The sequence below is a fragment of the Bufo gargarizans genome, chromosome 1 (assembly GCF_014858855.1).
Source record: "Bufo gargarizans isolate SCDJY-AF-19 chromosome 1, ASM1485885v1, whole genome shotgun sequence".
Taxonomy (NCBI): domain Eukaryota; kingdom Metazoa; phylum Chordata; class Amphibia; order Anura; family Bufonidae; genus Bufo; species Bufo gargarizans.
In genome coordinates this window covers 177224041-177247092 of record NC_058080.1, presented here as the reverse complement: position 1 = coordinate 177247092, position 23052 = coordinate 177224041, and the positions used below count along the sequence as shown (strand labels likewise).

At 46.4% G+C, this 23052-nt stretch overlaps 1 protein-coding gene across 3 annotated transcripts in view; it reads right to left on the bottom strand.

Annotated features, from left to right (window-relative positions):
- Positions 1 to 23052, bottom strand: part of FBXW7 (F-box and WD repeat domain containing 7) — a 178138-nt gene that overhangs the window by 93773 nt on the left and 61313 nt on the right. For all 3 annotated transcript variants that reach the window (XM_044300349.1, XM_044300348.1, XM_044300347.1), the window contains exon 3: positions 17811 to 18386. In XM_044300349.1, coding sequence (XP_044156284.1) covers positions 17811 to 18317 — 507 coding nt within the window. In that variant the 5' untranslated portion in view covers positions 18318 to 18386. The remainder of the gene's footprint in view (positions 1 to 17810; positions 18387 to 23052) is intronic.

Here is a 23052-nt window from a genome sequence, read left to right as displayed (position 1 = left end):
ACTTTTAATTATGCCATGAATTTCATGCATTTTTCCAAGCTTTTTTTTTGGGGGGGGGGGTGTTTTTAAGTCCTATTTATCAAAACTGGTGCAAAGGAAAACTGAATTACTTGCCCATAGCAACCAATCAGATTAATCTTTTCATTTTCTAAATGAGCTCTGAAAAATGAAAAGTGAAATCTACAAACTGGATTCCAAAAAAAGTTGGGACACTATACAAATCGTGAATAAAAACTGAATGCAATGATGTGGAGGTGCCAACTTCTAATATTTTATTCAGAATAGAACATAAATCACGGAACAAAAGTTTAAACTGAGAAAATGTACCATTTTAAGGGGAAAATATGATGAATCAGAATTTCATGGTGTCAACAAATCCCCAAAAAGTTGGGACAAGGCCATTTTCACCACTGTGTGGCATCTCCCCTTCTTCTTACAACACTCAACAGACGTCTGGGGACCGAGGAGACCAGTTTCTCAAGTTTAGAAATAGGAATGCTCTCCCATTCTTGTCTAATACAGGCCTCTAACTGTTCAATCGTCTTGGGCCTTCTTTGTTGCACCTTCCTCTTTATGATGCGCCAAATGTTCCCTATAGGTGAAAGATCTGGACTGCAGACTGGCCATTTCAGTACCCGGATCCTTCTCCTACACAGCCATGATGTTGTGATTGATGCAGAATGTGGTCTGGCAATATCTTGTTGAAATATGCAGGGTCTTCCCTGAAAGAGATGACTTCTGGATGGGAGCATATGTTGTTCTAGAACCTGAATATATTTTTCTGCATTGATGGTGCCTTTCCAGACATGCAAGCTGCCCATGCCACACGCACTCATGCAACCCCATACCATCAGAGATGCAGGCTTCTGAACTGAGCGTTGATAACAACTTGGGTTGTCCTTGTCCTCTTTGGTCCGGATGGTATGGCGTCCCAGATTTCCAAAAAGAACTTTGAATCATGACTCGTCTGACCACAGAACAGTCTTCCATTTTGCCACACTCCATTTTAAATAATCCCTGGCCCAGTGAAAACGCCTGAGCTTGTGGATCTTGCTTAGAAATAGCTTCTTCTTTGCACTGTAGAGTTTCAGCTGGCAACGGCGGATGGCACGGTGGATTGTGTTCACTGACAATGGTTTCTGGAAGTATTCCTAGCCCATTCTGTGATTTCCTTTACAGTAGCATTCCTGTTTGTGGTGCAGTGTCGTTTAAGGGCCCGGAGATCATGGGCATCCAGTATGGTTTTACGGCCTTGACCCTTACGTGCAGAGATTGTTCCAGATTCTCTGAATCTTCGGATGATGTTATGCACAGTTGATTATGATAGATGCAGTCTTTGCAATTTTTCGCTGGGTAACACCTTTCTGATATTGCTCCACTATCTTTCTGGGCAACATTGTGGGAATTGGTGATCCTCTACCCATTTTGGCTTCTGAGAGACACTACCACTCTGAGAAGCTCTTTTTATACCCAATCATGTTGCCAGTTGACCTAATTAGTGTTAATTGGCCTTCCAGCTCTTCGTTATGCTCAAATTTACTTTTTCCAGCCTCTTATTGCTACTTGTCCCAACTTTTTGGGGATTTGTTGACACCGTGAAAATTTGAATCAACGTATTTTTCCTTTAAAATGATACATTTACTCGGATTAAACGTTTGATCTGTCATCTACGTTCTATTACAAATAAAATATTGACATTTGCCATCTCCACATCATTGCATTCAGTTTGTATTCACAATTTGTTTAGTGTCCCAACTTTTTGGGAATCCGGTTTGTAATTGGCTGCTATGGGAAACTAAGCAGTTTAATAAATCTTCCCCATATGTTTGACACATTATATGGATTTTTTTTTTCCTACACAGAAGCCACAACTAGAGCATTTAACATACAATAAAAATTATTTTCTTCAACAGAAATTTGTGGCTTATTCTTTCCGGACACGTAAAGAGAACACAATTTATTTCCGACATTCTGCAGAATTCCACATTAATACATGAGCGCTCCTTCCTAAGCAGCAGGCCCTACTTGTGCTGTGAAATCAGAAAATACAAAGCATTCCTGCAGCGACTTGGAGAGAAGCAATTGGCTTCTCTCCATCTGACAGAAATGTGCAGTGACATAGCAAGAACAAGAAAACACAGATGTCTGCAATACACCAAGACCAAGCGCTGCTCACCCAAAAGATGGGCATAAGCGCCACCTAGTGGTGAAGACTAGTCAATGTTCTGGGAGAGAAGACATCAGGGATGTCCAACCTGCAGCCCCCCAGCTGTTACTTACTACAACTCCCAGCATGCTGTTAGCTGTAGGCTGTTTGGACATGATGGAACTTCTAGTTTTGCAACATCTAGGGGGCCGCAGGTTGGACATAGCTCATATTTTCCATACTGCAGGGAGGGGAGGCAACACAATGTTTATACAGTGGGAGCCTGTTGTCTGGATACTGATCCGTTATGCTTGCCCATAGACTTCTATTGTGACAAAATGGAAAGCCTCTTAAAGGCTTCCGTTTTGCAATCCGTCCTGTTTTGGTCCCATGTTCATAAGTGCCCACATTGCTGAGAAATAATATGTTTCAGTATATGTAACTCAGCCTCTAAGTGCAACGGGGGCGTTGCCATTTCCCCCTAGAGGCTCCACTGCCACTCCCTCTGCACTTTAGGAGAATCCAGGGCCAGGCGTGATGATGTTTATACAGTTGCAGAGAGAGCAGAGCCTCTAGGTGTAAGGGCAACGCCTCCGTTGCTCCTAGAGGCTCATTTGCATATATTAAAGGGAACCTGTCATCACCTTTATGCTCCCCATACTAACAGTAGTATAACGTAGAGACAGGTGAGTTGATTTCAGCGGTCTGTCATTTATAAGTTATAAGTAAGTGGTTGCCGAGAACCAACATCACAATCATTACAGACTGGGCCTAGAAAAGAGTCCCGGCCACCTGAGAAGAGTCCTGGTTATTCATGAATTCCTGCTCTCCTACCCACCTGCTGATGACTGACAGACAGTCTTCTACCTGGTTTTCTCCCTTTCTGTCTAGGAGAGAACTGCCAATCATCAGCAGATGGGCGAGGGTGCAGGAGATTATGAACCAGCGCAGGTACCGCTTGCTGTGCGATCCACGTGCAGCGTACGCTGTGTCTCTGCATGATAGGCGCCTCTGTACTTATACCCGCAATTGCTCCTGATGACAAACTTGTTGCAAGCCGTTTAGAAACGCGTCGAGCAGGGCCAGTTGTGCTGAGGAGAGCCAGCTGTATTACAGGAGATCGCAGCTTAGCAGAGGCTGGGTCCTGAGGGATCCAGGTACTATAGATTCCCCCCGCTACGGGATCCTGTATTAACTGTTTTTGGTGGTGGTGGAGATAATGGAGGTTATACAGTAATAAAATCCCAGTTCTTCCACGTAAACCACATTGTAGGTGGTGCCACTACGCTGTGGACCGCACTGATCGAGTGGTGTATTACATATAGATGTTCACAGCTCACTGGGGAGTGATTATCCTAGTTTCACTCCCAAAGGTCATCCACCTAATAAATTAGCCTATAAAATTGTAAGAGGGGATCAGTTTTATATTTGACATAGTAATAAAGTTTTGTTATTTTATTTTACCCGTCCATCCCCACTCAGTTAACCGAGATTATGTATAACCAGGACTCTTCTCAGGTGGATGTGACTCTTTTCCAGGCCCGGGCTGCAATGATTATGGTGCTGGTTCTTGGCAATCACTTACTTTTAGCCCATGAGTGACACCGCTGAGCATTTCTGCACTACTTTATGTTGCCCTCAGTGAGGTCAGCCTAAAGTTGTTGACAGGTTCCCTTTAAAACAGCAATGTGTCTTTAAGAAACGTCCATCCATGTAAAAGTGCCATTAGTCCGAGTACCAATAGTTTGCAGGAAAACGGAAGAAATTATAAATATGACTAAATGAGTATATTATAGAATATATACACACACACACACTATAATTTCCTCCATTTGTTATTTACATGGGGTAAATAGTCGTGCAGTTATGATCTGCTGTGGTCCTTCCGAGTGTCAGTCTGTCCATCCATTCTAAGACGGGACCACAGCGGAGATGGAAATTCTAGAATTAAAGGTGTGGTGTCACGTTAAGAAGTTATCCCTGAACACACTTTGGCCTCGTTCACATTTTCTTTTTCTTTTTCTTTTTACGGACGTGTGCAGTCATTCTCTATCCACAGAACAGGGGATAACTAACTGATTGATATACGGCGCAGCAGGGCACATGCCTAACCTGCAGTTCCATCAGATTGAGGAAATGAGACTTCCATTCTTGGGATCGCTGGGGGCACAGCAATCAGTTAGTAATATCCTATCCTGTGCATAGGGGATAGCTTCCAAATTTGGCAAACCCCTTTAAAGGGGACTTATGAAAATAGCAGCGTAAGCGTGTTCAGCTACACTACCAGAAAATAGAAAAAAGAACACATAGAAAGAGCTAAAAGGGTTGTCTCCTCTTGCCATTACCAAGGTGAGATGGGACTATACCCCGACCTCCGGGTCAGCTGTAAACAGTGGAGCAGGCAGGTCCATTGCGGTACATAGAAGCTATGCCAGTCCCTAACAGTTTACAGTATACTAAGAGTGAATGGAGAGAAGAGCACATGCGCAGTCACTTCTTCGTTCCCAGCAGCATGAGACGGCATCCCATTCTCTTAGTGACATCCTGTGGACATGCTATCAATGTCCACATGGAAATAACCCTTTAAAGGGAACCCGTCATCACCTTTATGCTACCCATACTAACTGCAGCTTAAAGTACGGACAGGTGAGTTGATTTCAGCGGTCTGTCATTTAGAAGTTAAAAGTAAGTGGTTGCCGAGAACGAACATCACAATCGTTAGCGTCACGGTCACCTGAGAAGAGTCCTGGTTATTCATGAACTCCTGCTCTCCTGCCCACTAGGACTCTTCTCAGGTGGATGTGACTCTTTTCCAGGCCTGGACTGCAATGATTTTGATGCTGGTTCTCGACAACCACTTACTTTTAGCTCATGAGTGACAAACCGCTGACATCAGCATTTCTGTCACTATTTCATGCTGCCCTCAGTGACGTCAGCCTAAAGTTGAGGACAGGTTCCCTTTAAGCCTTTCATAATACTTGTAATAGCACAACTACTTACCCTATATGAATTACAAATGGAGGGGAGAATATAAGGATTATACACATTCACGGCTCGTGCTCACAGACATTTTTTGTCCATATCCGATCCACATGTTTAGCATGTCGGATGGGGACCCATTCACTTCAATGGGGCTGCAAAAGATGCGGATAGCACAGCATGTGCTATCTTCATCCATATGCCTGTTCTGTGGCACCCGGAAAAAATGGAATATGTCCTATTCTTATATAGGAATCTCCTAATATGGGCTGGAAGTTGTGTTCTGCAAAATGCGGAACGCACACGGCCAGTGTTCTGCAGAACCGCAATCTGCGGTCATGTGGAGGGGCCCTGACTCTGAAGTACCCCAGTCCCCCATCTTCTCCACTCTGACCGTCTTCTCTAATGTTGGAATCTATCTGGGTCAGCCGCACAATCTGTCACATGTGGCCATATATACAAGTGGGATTTCCTTGAATCTGCATGACTGGGCCCAAGAAGCACAGCTCAAGAGGCATGTCAGTATAATATAAACCAAGAAGGTGACTGGAGAGCAGAGTGCAACCTGCAATACTGCCGAGTGATAGCAGGGGTAAAATCTGTGCATGTAATTACCAGGAATATTATTACATACCGCCATCACAATGCTCATACAAAGGATTAATGGGTTCTACAAAAGCACATGTATGAATGTGAAGCATGCAGCCTGCTGTGACCTTTCCATTCTCAGACAGCAGTACTCCCATGCTTTCTCAACCTGATGAGCGGGGACATTTCTCTTAAACCCCAGGAGATTTCCTTTCCTAAGAAAAGCATTTCCTGCTGTTCTCCTCACACCTCGCTGTTCATCCAGGGCTGCGCATATCTATTGATTACGGCTGGTAGCAGTACGGCCCTGACAGCTCTGTGTTAGGGTCCATTCACACGTCCGCACTTTGGCTCCGGATCCATTCCACAATTATGCGGAATGGGTGCGGACCCATTCATTTTCAATGGGGACAGAAAAGATGTGGACAGCACACAGTGTGCTATCCGCATCTCCGGTCCGCGGCTCCACAAAAAAAATAGAACATTTCCTATTCTTGTCCACAGCTACGGACAAGAATAGGCATTTCTATTGGGGTGCCGGCCAGGTGTTTTGCGGATCCACAAAACACTGCGGACGTGTGAATGGACCCTAGGGCTAGTTGTAAACATTCAGGTTTTGATCAGGTTTTCCGATGCAGGTCTGAATCCACAGAACAGACGTATAAACTGCCTGTTAGGCTGCAGCCACATCTTCAGGTTTTCTGGTGCAGTTTTTGAAGCCAAAACCATAAAGGGAACCTGTCACCGGAATTTTGGGTATAGAGCTGAGGACATGGGTTGCTAGATGGCCGCCAGCACATCCACAATACCCAGTTCCCATAGCTCTGTGTGCTTTTATTGTGTAAAAAAAAACTGATTTGATACCTATGTAAATTAACATGAGATGAGTCAGAGCTTGAAAATATGACTCTTCTCTGGTCACACAAGTAAGATATAACTCTTATGTTAATTTGCATATGTATCAAATCGGGTTTTTTACACAATAAAAGCACACAGAGCTATGGGGGACTGGGTATTACGGATGTGCTAGCGGCTATCTAGCAACCTATGTCCTCAGCTCTATACCCAAAATTCCGGTGACAGGTTCCCATTAAGCGGACTCAAACAAAGAGGAGAAGTAGTATCTGCCTTTTATACTTCTCTCATGATCCACACCTGATTTTGGTTTCACTGCATCAACAACATGTAGGGCTGCAGTAAACGATTATTTTAGTAATCGAGTATTCTATCAATTATTTTTACAATTAATTCAGTACTATAATAAGAAAAAACAAATAAATAGACTGTTTTCCTTTATAAAAACTCATCAGACCCCCTTGCCATCAGTCCCCAACATTCTTCGTTCCCCCCCCCCCCCCCCATGTGGTGCTTTAGTTCCTTCTCCCCCCCACCCCAGTGCCAGCAGCTCTCCCCCCACCCCGAGCCAGCAGCTCTCCCCCCCACCCCAGTGCCAGCAGCTCTCCCCCCACCTTGTGCCAGCAGCTCTCCCCCCCCCCCCCTGCTCCTCATGACACCCGGAGTGTACAGCGTCATTGATTGCTATGACGCTGTGCACTCCTGGCGCCCAGCCTTAGTCACACCAACTCACCTTTCCAGCAGGGGCGCCGACGACACTCCATTGTTCCGCGCTGCTTTGCGTCTGACGTCACACAGCACGTCAGGTCACGGCATGCGTACATCAGGAGGACAGTACAGCGCGGGACCATGGATGTACTGTGGAGTGTCCGGAGGCCCCCGCTGGAAAGGAGAGTATTGCGGGCCAGCACTTCACTCCCGCTCCTTGGTCACGTAACACAAACAAATTTTTGGGTGTTGAATTACTCGAATCAATCGAGTAATCGTTTCAGCCCTAACAACATGCACGTGTGGCAGCAACTTCATACTTTCTCGGTTAAAGGGGTTATCCAGGAAAAGATATTGATGGCCTATCCTCAGGATAGCTCATCAATGTCAGATCGGCGGGGGTCCGAGTCCTAGGACCACGCCGATCAACTGTTAGAAGAGGCCGGTCACTTTGAGTGCTGCAGACTCTTTATAGGCCAGTGACGCCACCGTCATCAGTCATGTGGCCTAGCTGCAGCTCAGTCCTATTCAAGTCAATGGGACTAATACCAAGCACAGCCGCTATATACAATGTACGGTGCTGTACTTGGTAAGCTGCCGGGAGGGCTACAGTGCTCATCGGAGCTCTGGCGAGTACCGCGGCTTCCTGAAACAGCCGACGGCGGGGCTGCCGGAACCCGGAACCCCACCAATGTGCTAATATTGACCTATCCTGAGGAGAAGTCATCATTTTACAGGATAAGCCCTTTATTGGTCCATTTGTGATCCACACCTGGTTTTGACTTCAAAAACTGCATGAGAAAACCTGATCAAAACCTGAATGTGTGCAAGAAGCCTGAGTGCTGCTACAGGTTCAGGGTTTTAAGCTAAGACCAGGAGTGAATTCAAAAAAAGAGTAAGTCGTATCTGCCCTCCTTTTATGAATCACTCTTTATTTTGGTTTCAAAAACTGCATCAAAAAGCGTGTGGCAGCACCATCAGGATGCTTTTTTTGCAGGGTTTTGTGGTTATTTAGCATTTTCTTCCAGCAAAGGGAAAACAGACAGAAAAACTGAATTATATTAGTTACAAAACAGAATTACTTGCGTAACATAAGGGTAAAATATAAGGGTATTATCCACATGCATGTTTTTACAGTCCTACATATTCATTTATTTTGCCACGGAAAAGCCAGCGGACTTCCCACTCTCCAATGCAAAAGGTGAAATCCGCAGGAACGCTCCACAGCATAAACTGACAACGCAGGCCATTTTACACTGTGGCTTTTGTGTACGGGTAAGATTTCTTAAAATCACATCCACCTTGCTGGTAATTGTACAACACTGTGGAGTTGCAACACAAAAATCTGCAACTATTCAGTCATGTGTGAACCCGGCCTTAATATTTGCAGTGTATGGGATTGCATCTTATCTCAGAAAGGTCAGAATGCTTCCCATTTCTGGCTTGCTAACTTCCACAAAACATAATGGAGAGAGCTCCCGAAACCCTAAAATGCTTCCACGAGGTAAAACGTGTCCACACCACAGCTGTTAGGAAATCCAGTCTCAATATAAACCGCACAGCATAATACTAACGTCAACTGCAACACTTCAAAGTGTCTCTTGTAATCGGCTCACCAAAGGCCAGGGTCTTCAGCTCTAGCACATCTAAATCCTGCCCCTGCCTCTTCCCAATTCAGCGTCCTAGTTTAACGCTAACTCTTACCCTGCTTTCACACCTGAGCGTTTCTCAAACGTGCGTTTTACGCGCGTTTTTTGTAATAGTAAACGCACGTTTGACGCGCGTTTGTGTCATTGACTGCAGTGTCCTATGGCCACAAACGCGCGTCAAAACGCCCCAAAGAAGCTCAAGTACTTGTTTGAGCGTCGGGCGTTTTACAGCGCGTTCGTACGCGCTGTAAAACGCCCAGGTGTGAACCATTCCCATAGGGAAGCATTGGTTTTCATGTCTTGAGCGTTTTACAGCGCGTTTGAACGCGCTGTAAAACGCTCAGGTGTGAACTTAGGGTAGGCCCCTTTCACACGGGCGAGATTTCCGCGCGGGTGCAATGCGTGAGGTGAAGGCATTGCACCCGCACTAAATCCGGACCCATTCATTTCTATGGGGCTGTGCACATGAGCAGTGATTTTCACGCATCACTTGTGCGTTGCATGAAAATCGCAGCATGCTCCTCTTTGTGTGTTTTTCACGCAACGCAGGCCCCATAGAAATGAATAGGGTTGCGTGAAAATTGCAAGCATCCGCAAGCAAGCGCAGATGCAGTATGATTTTCACGCACGGTTGCTAGGCGACGATCGGGATGGGGACCCGTTCATTACTATTTACCTTTATAACATGGTTATAAGGGGAAAATAATAGCATTCTGAATACAGAATGCTTAGTGCAATAGGGCTGGAGGGGTTTAAAAATAAATAAATAATGTAACTCACCTTAATCCACTTGTTCGCACAGCCGGCATCTCTTCTGTCTTCTTTTGTGAAGAATAGGACCTTTGATGACGTCACTACGTTCATCACATGGTCCATCACATGATCCATCACCATAGTGATGGATCATGTGATGAGCGTAGTGACGTAATCAAAAGTTCCTATTCCTCACAGAACAAAACAGAAGAGATGCCGGATGCGCGAACAAGTGGATTAAGGCGAGTATTTTTTTATTATTATTATATTTATTTATTTTTAACCCCTCCAGCCCTATTGTACTATGCATTCTGTATTCAGAATGCTATTATTTTCCCCTATAACCATGTTATAAGGGGAAATAATACAATCTACACTACAACTAACCCAAACCTGAACTTCTGTGAAGAAGTTCGGGTCTGGGTACCACAGTCAGTTTTTTATCACGCGCGATAAAAACAGTACATCGGAACGCAATCGCAGTCAAAACTGACTGCAATTGCGTTCCTACTCACGTGGGTTTGCCGCAATGCACCGGGACGCATTCGGACCTAATCCAAACACGCTCGTCTGCAAGGGGCCTTAGGGCTCATGTGTATGACCGTTGCATGTTTTGAGGTCCGCAAAATGCGGATACTGCATTCCGCATTTTGTAGAACAAAACGTCCAGCCCATAATAGAACTTTCCTATCTTTGTCCGTAGTACAGACAATACTAGGACGTTCTATTTATTTTATTTTCTTTGCAGAACGGCCATGCGGACACAGAGTCATTTCCATTGCATCATTGTGGTCCCATTGAAGTGACTGGTTTCTGCAAAAAAAAAAAAAAAAAACACTGAAAAAAAAATATAATAATACGTTTGTGTGCATGAGCCCTTACTCCACCTTCTCCTCAGTCAAAATTCAGGCAGGACCAAAGACAAGGTTAGACAAAAAGGAGGACATAAGAGCACGCTGGGTAGAATCCTTAGTAATCTGCTAATTTATTATATTTACAAGACACACGTCTTGTCCATTTGCACATAAAAACATATAGGTCAATCTGATCACCAGCGGTACCCGATAGCAGCGCTGCCCGAATGGTGACTGAGGAGAAGATGGACAGAGAGGATTGAACTCGGACGCTGAAGAGGCAGAGGAAGGATTTTTGTCTGCACGAGCCGAAGACCCTAGGCGTTGGTGAGCCAATTACAAGAGACACTTTGAACTTTTGTAATTGAACATTAGTATTATGCTCTGAGGTTTATATTAAGATTGGACATCACTTACTAAATTTGCCTCCAAAAACTGATGAACATACTTTACACCACACTTATTACATGTTTTAGACACTTTTTTTCCGAACAGGCCAAGAGACAAGGGCTACCGGGAAAAGTTGTGGTCCACTGGAGAGGGCACATGGCTGAAGTATTGATGCAACCTTCTGACGGAAAGTAGCCAACTAGACAGTATACACATAGACTAAGCAATACTAAAGGTGCACCAAATGTAACACCCACCAATGGCCACCTTCATAAATCTGGCTCACTCTAAGGCCTTATTCATACAGTCAGTGAATGCCATCAGTGATTGTGAGCCAAAACCAGGTGTAGGTTTAAACACAGAACAGGCGCAGGTCTTCCCCCCATCTCGCTGTAGCATCCACTCCTGGTTTTGACTCCCATTTACTGATGGAAATCCCTGGCCAAAACATCTACATCTATCAGACGATTATGGCATTTCCTGTGGATGCCTCATAGCTGTCTGAGGTGGAAATACACATTTAACATGACAAATATGATTTAACTTTAGGAAGGAAACAAGACTTGGCAACGATTTTTTATTTCTCCAACGCATCTAATCTAAAAAATGCAGTAACTCTGCAAACAGAAGATTTTTAAAATGAAGACTACGGTTTGGTGCTCAAGCTTCTATGAACACCAATGTGACCAACATGGAAATAGTCTTCAAACAAACCCTGCATAGTCCACTCCTGTACTTGTACTCTCTTCCCTACATCTTAGGCCTCATATACACAGATGTTTCTGTTTTGCAGTCCACAAACTGTGGATCTGTGCATCCCATGGGTTCAGCGGCCCTACTGTATAAATGCCTACTTTCGTCCATTTTGTGGACATGTTTTATGATTTGCAGCATGACCTCATCAACAGCCATGTGCTTCTACATTTTTTGAGACCCCACAGAAATTAATGGGCCTGTGTGTAATCTGCAAAAAGTGCAGATCATGAACCAAAAATACAGTGGTGTACATGAGGCCTTACTAAGTATTCACACTAATCAGGGGCGGATTGGCCATAGATCTTAACAGGGGAATTTCCTGAAGGGCCGGTGCCCCAGGGGGCCGCCCAAGCCCTCCTCTCTGCTGCTGGCCAGGTACATGATGAACTCTCAGCGGTAATTAACTCTCGGCCAGTGCACATGCCCTCCTGAATTCAACTGCTGTGGCCGCATCTCACCTCCTAGGCCCCCTGCTCCATATCTTAGGGTCCATTCACACGTCCGCAAAATGGGTCCGCATCCGTTGCGCAATTTTGCAGAACAGGTGCGGACCCATTTATTTTCAATGGGGCCGGAATGTGCTGTCCCGCACCCGCATTTGCAGATTTGCAATTCTGTTCCGCCCAAAAAATAGATGTCCCATTCTTGTGCGCAATTGTGGACGAGAAAAGGCATTTTCTATGAGCGTGTCGGCGATGTGCGGTCCGCAAAATGCGTAACGCACATTGCTGGTGTCAGTGTTTTGCAGATCCACAAAACACATACGGACGTGTGAATGGACGACATGTTCTATCTTTGAATGGAACGGAAATACGGAAACAGAAGGCATTTTTTTACCATGGGTTCGCTCATCCTTAATGGCCACCACAGAAGGACAGATTTTGGGGCAATATATTGTGCTGCACTATGGTATATCGTTCTGCTGGGACGGTATACTGCGCTATGATATTTCTGACCGCACCTACTTGTGTTGCCCCCACCTTCTGTCAATGTGGACCCCCCTAAAACATGGGGCCACTTTTAGATTTTTTTCCAGGGCCACTTTAAGTTCCCAGTCCGCTCCTAACACTAATACCGGAATTGTAGGAACAGGATATACAAAGGTTGCAGTCAAAGCTCAACAGAGAAATTACCAATTCAGAAACGATATATCTGGAACAAATTAGATAACAGACACAGATGCCATCACATTCAACCAGTCTTCTCAAAACTAGCCAGATATACAGTGAAAAACCCCTGGAAAGTAGACAAACATCATGAAATGTGGCAGCCATACTACCTGCGAAATATACTAAAAGCAGATGTAACCAAGAAACATCTGAATTAAGTCTTACCAGCTAAATAAACAGAACAGGGCATGGAAGGACTTGCTGGTTACCTTTATTAGTTATACGTTTTAGGTAGAGAATAATGATGATTACATGACAGCATATATATATGTACACCCTGTGCAACTTAAAGGGGTTCTGCACCTTCATTTAACTGATGATCTATCCTCTGGATAGATCATCAGCTTCTGATCGGCGGGGGTCCGACACCCGGGACCCCCGCCGATCAGCTGTTTGAGAAGGCAGCGGCACTCCAGCAGCGCCGCAGCCTTCTCACTGTTTACCGCCGGGCCGCCCGCCCACTGACGTCACGACTTGTATCAACTAGAGTGGGCACGGCTAAGCTCTGTTCACTTGAATGGAGCTTAGCCGTGCCCACTCTAGTTGATACAAGTCGTGACGTCAGTGGGCGGGCGGCCCGGCGGTAAACAGTGAGAAGGCCGCGGCGCTGCTGGAGCGCCGCTGCCTTCTCAAACAGCTGATCGGCGGGGGTCCCGGGTGTCGGACCCCCGCAGATCAGAAGCTGATGATCTATCCAGAGGATAGACCATCAGTTAAATAAAAGTGCAGAACCCCTTTAAGTCAAGAACCCAGAAACACCAGGGAGGGAATAAGGAAGGGTGCTGTCGTGGGGTCTGGAAAATCTGATTACTGGCAAGTGTAATCATAATTTTTTCCCTTCTGGCAGACAGCCAGACAGGCACAGGCTCAAAGGCAGGCAGCCAGCCAGACAAGCACGGGCTCAAAGGCAGGCAGCCAGCCAGACAAGCACGGGCTCAAAGGCAGGCAGCCAGCCAGACAAGCACGGGCTCAAAGGCAGGCAGCCAGCCAGACAAGCACGGGCTCAAAGGCAGGCAGCCAGCCAGACAAGCACGGGCTCAAAGGCAGGCAGCCAGACAGACAAGCACGGGCTCAAAGGCAGGCAGCCAGCCAGACAAGCACGGGCTCAAAGGCAGGCAGCCAGCCAGACAAGCACAGGCTCAAAGGCAGGCAGCCAGCCGGACAAGCACAGGCTCAAAGGCAGGCAGCCAGCCAGACAAGCACAGGCTCAAAGGCAGGCAGCCAGCCAGACAAGCACAGGCTCAAAGGCAGGCAGCCAGCCAGACAAGCACAGGCTCAGAGGCAGCCAGACAGACATGCACAAACTCAAAAGGCAGCCATCCATAGACTCAAAGCAGTCAGCCAGACAGGCATAGTCTGACAGGCATTCAGTCGACTAGGCAAAGACTCTACAGGCGTTAGGCGACCAGGCATAAATGCTACAGGTGTTCAGCCGACCACTCAGACGCTGTAGGTGCAAGCCAACTAAGTAAGACGCAACATGAGTTCATCCCACCAGGCAAAGATGCAACAGGCGCTCAGGCGACAAGGAACGTTTAGCCGACCAGGCAAAAAGATGCTACCGGCGTTCAGCTGACTAGACATAGACGCAACAGGCGTTCAGTCGATCAGGTGTTCAACAAAGCAGGTATAATGCAAGACATTCAACCAAGCAGGCATATATGCAAAGACATTTAGCCATACAGGCATCAGTAATCAGAAAAAAACATAACAGACGTTCAGGTAGGAAGGCCTGAAGGTAGTCGCCAACCAGGCCCCAAAGCCGCGAGGCAGGAGGCAATCAACCAGGCCCCAAAGCCGCGAGGCAGTCAACCAGGCCCCAAAGCCGCAAGGCAGTCAACCAGGCCCCAAAGCCGCAAGGCAGTCAACCAGGCCCCAAAGCCGCAAGGCAGTCAACCAGGCCCCAAAGCCGCAAGGCAGTCAACCAGGCCCCAAAGCCGCAAGGCAGTCAACCAGGCCCCAAAGCCGCAAGGCAGTCAACCAGGCCCCAAAGCCGCAAGGCAGTCAACCAGGCCCCAAAGCCGCAAGGCAGTCAACCAGGCCCCAAAGCCGCAAGGCAGTCAACCAGGCCCCAAAGCCGCAAGGCAGTCAACCAGGCCCCAAAGCCGCAAGGCAGTCAACCAGGCCCCAAAGCCGCAAGGCAGTCAACCAGGCCCCAAAGCCGCAAGGCAGTCAACCAGGCCCCAAAGCCGCAAGGCAGTCAACCAGGCCCCAAAGCCGCAAGGCAGTCAACCAGGCCTCCAAGCCGCAAGGCAGTCAACCAGGCCCCCAAGCCGCAAGGCAGTCAACCAGGCCCCCAAGCCGCAAGGCAGTCAACCAGGCCCCCAAGCCGCAAGGCAGTCAACCAGGCCCCCAAGCCGCAAGGCAGTCAACCAGGCCCCCAAGCCGCAAGGCAGTCAACCAGGCCCCCAAGCCGCAAGGCAGTCAACCAGGCCCCCAAGCCGCAAGGCAGTCAACCAGGCCCCCAAGCCGCAAGGCAGTCAACCAGGCCCCCAAAGCCGCAAGGCAGTCAACCAGGCCCCCAAAGCCGCAAGGCAGTCAACCAGGCCCCAAAGCCGCAAGGCAGTCAACCAGGCCCCCAAAGCCGCAAGGCAGTCAACCAGGCCCCAAAGCCGCAAGGCAGTCAACCAGCCAACCAGGCCCCGAGGCATTCAGCCAGATTCAGACCAACCACATAAGGCCGAATGCACACGGCCGTTGTCCATGGCCGTGAGCGGTCCGTGGAACCGCGGCCTGGATTCCTCCTGAGAGCAGGAGCGCAGGGTGTCATTGGTTGCTATGACGCCGTGTGCTCCCTGCTGCCGCCGCAATACAGTAATACACTGGTATAGATCCGTGTGCATTCGGCCTAACACAAATATTTGCTGTATAACCCAAGTACAATCATTATAAGGAGTACCCTCTTTCACAGCCGTGGGGGCTGCATGATCTAGGCTCCTTCTTCATCTGAGCCGCACTTCGGAGAATGCACCGGAATACATGTTCCCCCCATGGATCTGGGCTCCAAACGTCACATGGCCTTACTCCACTGGAGGGGCCCAGGCACCTACTGCAAGAACCGGACAGAGGGCTCGGATTAAACCCCCCAACTCCTAGCGTCCTGTCAGCCCAACCTATGGGCCATAGACCCCAGCAGGTATTACCAGATAGCCCCCCAGAACATTTCTGGGACTTCCAGACTAGCGGTACCTGAAAAGAAAACTACAGGTCTCCCGCTCCAGGGACAGAAAACCACTAAGGTTGGGGAGAGGCTCCACCTTTTTATTCTGCAGGTTTCCTGCCCTGGGGGGCAGAACCTCTCTCTGTGGTGCTGTCGTGGGGGAATTCAGGTTTCTTCTGCCTTACAGCATGCTGCCCCTGCTCATCCTCAGAGGCGCAAGAGAGGAATAACCCCAAGTTAGAAAAAGTGTTTTCTTCTACCACCATAGTTTTTGGCCTCATGCACACGTCCGTTATTTTGGTCCGCATCCCAGCCGCAGTTTTTGCAGCTCGGGTGCAGACCCATTCACTTCAATGGGGCCGCAAAAGATGCGGACAGCACTCTGTGTGATGTCCGCATCCGTTGCTCTGTTCTGTGGACCCGCAAACAAAAATATAACATGTCCTATTATTGTCCGTTTTGCGGACAAGAATAAGCATTTCTACAAATTGCGGAAGGCACACGGACGGCTTCCGTGTTTTGCGGATCCGCAATTTGCGGACCGCAAAAAATGCAACGGTCGTGTGCATGAGGCCTAAGGCAGGGATTACTCCAGACTTTAGAAACCAGCTTGGACTAGGATATGCCATCAATGTCTGATAGGTGTGGGTTCCACCTCTGGGACCCATACTTCTCTCCAGAGCAGGCCCCCCGACGAGACAGAGAAGCCACGTATGTGCAGCCACCCTCTGTTCACCGCTATGAGATTTCCGAAAATAGCTGAGTGCTGGCTTGGCTATTTCCAGCAGACCCATAGCACTAAATAGAGAGGCCATCAATAATAAAGGAGTGGACAACACCTTTAAGGTATTATTCCAATTATAGATTTGGCAGCCCATTTATGATAAGCAACGTATTAGAGAGAATGTCACCAGCAACCTCCCAATCTGTTTGCATAGACACATAGCCGTGGTTCACCTTATTGAAATGCTATTTTTCCTTTGTTGATCCCAGGCTCTGTCCCTGAGTTATGATACTTTCTTTGTATGCAAATTAGGCCTCCGGTGCAACGAGGGCACCACCTTTGCTCTTACTGCACCAAACTTAGCTCCTTTCTGTGGCCAGCCCCTCCCTTGCTGCTCTGCAACTGCCTGGCAGAGTCCATCAAAGCAGCAAGGAAGGTGCTGGCGGCAGAAATGAGTAGAGCTTGGGTGCAACAAGAGCAATGGCAACACCCCCATTGCACCAAAGGTCTAATCCATATTAGGAAAAAGTATCTTAACTTAGGAACAGAGCCTCGGATCAACAAAAGGCGTTTTCATCAGGTGAACCACAGCTATGTGTCTGCACCCTTCTCAATACACTGTAAAGTCTGATGCTTCTTCTACGTTGAGAGGTTGAGATCTATAACCTGGTCTTTCTCTTATGAGAGGTTTGTCTTTCACGCGGTCTTCTATGATCCCCTCATTCAGAGTGGGATCTCTGCTGCAAAGCTCCTATACTATAGCATTAATCATTGGAGGCAATATGGTTTGTAAGACAATCCAAACACTTATACAATCAACATCAAGTGCACAACCAAGAAAACGTCCTGTGATTACTACAAAGGAAAAAGTTCCTCCAAATGTAATCCGAATTCTATATCCAGTATCTACTATCTAGTATACACCTTGGAAAGACAGATATACTGCCAACTAGTGAGAAATACATCAGCCTACCTTTGGCAATGAAAAGCTACAGAGAAACCACATTTATTAATAAAATGAAAATGCATAAGTAAAAAGTGTAGAATGTTGATGCATGCAGGACATTTAGGACACTCACCTTTGATTTCGTTTCGAAAGGGCTAGGCTTTTGTTGAAGGGAAATGTTCACTATACTATTGGAATTGGAAATATCGCTGGCGTTTCTGTGTTCGTCCTCCCTACTACTGTCATCAGACTGATCAAAGTCATCGCTGTCCTGGTCCATCTCCTCTTCATCCTCATCTTCCACATCACAAACATGTTCCTCATCGTCGTCCTCATCCTCCTGTTGCTCGCTGTCCTCGGGATGGTCTTCACACTCATGATCGGCTACCATACAGCTGTTATTGTTTTCTTCCAAACGCTCCTGCTGCAGGTCACTCCTCTCCACACTTCCGGGGCCATCCACCTCTCCATTCACCACTATGTGCTCTTCCCCCTGCTGTCTTGAATGCTGCTGCTGTTCCTCCTCCTCCTCTACTCTGTTCATTTGCTCCTCATCTGCTTGGCTTGAAGAAGCATTACCTCGCACAGAACTGCCAGTACGTCGCCTCTTGCTGCCCACAGACAGCAGTTCCCGATTCATTTCCAAAAGCCAGCTTGCTACTTCATGGACATTTGCTAGACTATATGAAGGGGCAAATGTCTTCACATTCTGAAAAGGAAAAAAAGGAATAAAAAAAGTCAATATTAAGTAATACAAACCAATAAAAGCAAAACACGCAATGCCTGCCTAAAAAGTACCCCGACACATATATTTCATTCATTTTTTCATTCAAATAACAACTTAAAGGAGCACTCAAACTACACAGCTACTTTTTACCAAAATATCCAGGAAAATTTAACTAGCAATTCCCTAACAAAATTATTTTTTGTCATTTCTCCCATTTACATGCAGGTTTGACGCAAACCTACTACCCAGGAAAGTTCAACTGCCTACCTGTCATCATGCAACATGATATACAGTAAGGGAGGCCCAATGTAGCGAGGATCATCAGGTCAGCATAGAGGAAATTAACAGCAGCGAATTCATTGCTACAAGTATAAAGTACGCAATTTGACCTTTAAGATCCAGTACCAATGGGCAAGGCATCGGGAACTAGTAAGAATGCACACATATCAAGGCTGGCGTCATACCTACAATTATGCAAATAGACTGCACGTTTTAAATGGCCACATATGGCATTGCTTAACTGACCCTTTTTATGGAAATTACCATATCCTGCCAGGGGTAAAATATCTGAATGGTTTACTACCTAAAATAGTAACATCTCTGACGTCCTTCCTTGTGCTAGCTGAACAATCTGGGAAAACTGCAGTGAGACGGAGCACATTCCTAGAATTCTATCCCCGGCATCAGACTATTGTACCTACACATGACAATTGCAAAATCAACTCCAAACATGCAAAAGAACAATCTTATTGGATCTGACCTGTGATACAAATTACTCAGCAGCAGTTCCAGTCTACACAGAATCACCAAAGAGTAACAATACCAATAATATGAGTAACAATACCAATAAGGAGAGTAACAATACCAATAAAAAAGGAGTTACAATACAATACCAATAAAAAGAGTAAGGCCTCTTTCACACGGGCGAGTTTTCCACGCGGATGCGATGCGTGAGGTGAACGCAGCATTGCACCCACACTGAATCCGGACCCATTCATTTCTATGGGGCTGTGCACGAGCAGTGATTTTCATGCATCACTTTTGTGTTGCGTGAAAATCGCAGCATGCTCTATATTGTGCGTTTTTCACGCAACGCAGGCCCTATAGAAGTGAATGGGGCTGTGTGAAAATCGCAAGCATCCGTGGAAAACGGATCCGGCATTTATTTTTTTCATGCCGGCATCTGGCATTCTGGTATTTTCACCAATACATTCCTATGGAAAAAAAATGCCGGATACCGCATTCAGGCAAGTCTTCCGTTTTTTTAGCCAGAGATAAAACCATAGCATGCTGCGGTATTATCTTTTAGATCAACCTATAAGAAAAAAACTCACATATAATGTGTAGATAAAACTGGGGTCTAGTATAATATACTGAGCCAACCCAAAAACAAAACCAATAACCCCAAAGAAAAGTAGGAGACACACATATAAAATATATGTAGTTTATTAAGACATGATCACATAACAAACAATATATGAGACAAAAGGCACAAGTGTACAGGAGGAGGGGAGACCTCATGTAAGGAGGTCAGATACAACCTCTCTCCCAAACACCCAACTGGCAGGGAAAAGAGGTCACAGCCCTAGGTATACATCAGCATGAAAACTGTGAGAACTGCAGGTTCACTCAAAGTAACATGTACTGGTATGTATGTTGCATGCACAGAAAGATAAATGAAAAAATGCACAAATAGCACAAGGCAAACTAGCCCACCCAAAAACCTGGGATGGCCACATAAGATATGCACATAGCCATTGAACTGTACAATACAGACAGAGGAGTGTGCCAAGTGCAGGTGGTAATAGAAATGAAAAAAGAAATGTAACAACTAACTGAGCAAAACAACAAAACATGTATTAGGCTACTTCCACACTTGCGGCAGGACGGATTGACTATAATGGGGACGGAGCGGCGGTCCGGCGGCACGGCGAAATAGCCGCAGGACGGATCCGACATGGTGAACAGCATGTCGGATCCGTCCTGCCGCCAGTGTGAAAGTAGCCTTACGCATGATATGCTGGACCCAGAGTGTGTGACCAAAAGCTGCACCTCGACGTACGTTTCACCTGGAGAGGCTTCGCCTCCTGTACACTTGTGCCTTATGTCTCATATATTGTTTGTTATGTGATCATGTCTTAATAAATTACATATATTTTATGTGTGTGTCTCCCACTTTTCTTTGGAGTTATTGGTTTTGTTTTTGGGTTGGCGCGGTATTATCTTTTGCCTGATCAGTCAAGAAGACTGAACTGAAGACATCCTGATGCATCCTGAACGGATTACTCTCCATTCAGAATGCATGGGGATAAAACTGATCAGTTCTTTTCCGGTTTAGAGCCCGTAGTACGGAACTCTATGCCTGAAAAGAAAAACGCAAGTGTGAAAAGTAAACTAAATGCTGTGAACAGGGTGATCAACTTGTCTGAGCCTATCATAACCATACAGAAAACACATAATAAAAAAATAAAAATAAAATGACCGTTAGTAAAATAAAATATATTACAATATATATTGGATTTATTTCCTTATGAAGTTTGGGAAGTGCCCTTAAAGGGGTTGTACCATCTGAGACATTATGGGCATATCGCTAGGATATGCCCCCGATGTGTGGTGTGGATCCCTACACTTAGAACTGAGCCAACAAAGTCCCGGAGGGCGCACCACGCATGCATGGCTGCCCACCATTCATTCAAATGGGAGCGACGAAAATAGCAGAGCCAGTTTCCGACAGCCCTAAAGAGAAGAATGGTCTTGTGGCTGTGCTTACTCAGTGCGCCTCCCATTCATTTCAATGGGACTTCCTAAAATAGCTTTTCAACGGTCCCATAGGAATGAATGGAGGGCAGCCACGCAAGTATAGGTGTGGGTCCCAGAGGTGAGACCCGCATGTATCAGACAATGTCCGAGATGGTACAACCCATCCATTAATATCTGATTGGTCGAGGTCTGACCCCCCCGCACCCCTAAAAAAAGTAATAATAATACTATCACGGCTGTGTCATGGTCTGGTGGTAGTGGACCGTGACACTTTACCCAGGCATGCTTGTTGCTGGTGGCAAAGTGTAGTTTGTAGCATTTTTAGACACTTTTTCTTTAAGTCTGGTTCCCTTACCATTTTGGGTGTGAGCAAGGTGGAGCTGGGTGTGGCCTCTTGGCTCTTATAGTACTGGTGTTTGGAGCCTGAGGTTTTTAGTTGACTTCAGCTGGTTGAGCTGGAGTTATGCTGCCATCCTGGACCTTTCTATCTGTCCAGCTTGAGGGCCACCTTGTTGAACATAGTTTGCCATCCCTTTTGTATCCTCTATGTTCCCTACCTTATCTGCGTGTGTGGTGTACGTCTTGTTGTTGTTTCATGTCTGGTCTTTTGGTGTTGTTTGTCCAGCATGAATACAAGGAGTTTCCCTGTGTGTTGTCCTCCTGAAGGAGGTCTCGGGGTTCCCCCGGAGGGGGGGGGGAAAAGTCAAGTCAGTAAGCTGTTGCTGGAGTGCTGGTTCCTATGTGTGTTTGAGTCCGGGATGGTGTTTGGATTGCAGTTCATATCTCCAGTTGTTGTGGCAGGTAAGTGCTTTTGTTCCAGTGTGTGTTGTTTGTGCTGGGTGCTTACCTGCCAATCTGTTTTTTGCTCACTGGCTTTCCCTTCCTTTGTTGGTAGGCCTGTGGGAGATTCCGGTTTATCCGTGTCGTGGATGAACTGGTTGTCTCTTATTCCTGTCTCCTATTTCAGGGATCATTCGGGTCAGAAGGGGCCAGGTTCTGGAGTATGAGCCCCCCCTCCCATCGAGGCTGGCTCATACAGTTAGGAGGTCAGGGATTGGATAGGGTGGTGTTAGGAGGAGACCTGCTTCCCTTATCCCGGTTTCCAGGCCTAGTATCATCTCACCATTAATCATTGTAAGGTGGGGGGCGTGTCTGGTGAATAAAGCTGTTTTCTACTTTTTGACGCCTTGGATGTGCTGTGGAATTTTTCTATTTTATATATACATACATACATACAAACACACACACACACACACACACACACACACACACACACTATAAAGTTAACATGTTTTTTCCACATGGTACATGGAGCACCCAGATAGCAATGTTAGAAATTGCAGTAATTTCTTTATCCTGCGTTCCAAAAAGTGAAATAAAGTCATCAAAAAGTCGTATGTACCCCAAAATAGAACCAATAATAATGGCATCTCATCAAATATAAACCCGTACATAGCTCCCTCGAGAGAAAAATAAAAAAATGTATGGCTATCAAAAAATGGCTGTTCTGGTACCCCAGAGACTGATCAAAAGCAACATGGCGCCAGTAGTCCAATTCGTCACAATCCGTGCTGAAAAAGTCAAATGGTGGTCTTTCCCTTCTGAATCCTGCAGCACAGCCAAACAGCAGTTTATGCTCACATTTATGGCATTTCAGTAGCCAGTAAAACACGCCTAACAATTTAAGGGGTGTATCTCAGATAGCACCAGCTGGCACAGCATGCTGGGCACTGAAGTGCCATGCCTGTGGAAAACCTGCAATTTTCATTTTCCACGGTCTGCTGCTCATAAATTTCTGCTAACTGCCTGTGGTGTGAAAATGTGCGCTCTACCTCTTGATAAATAACTTGAGGGTTGTCACTTAGGCCTCTTTCAGATGGGCGAGATT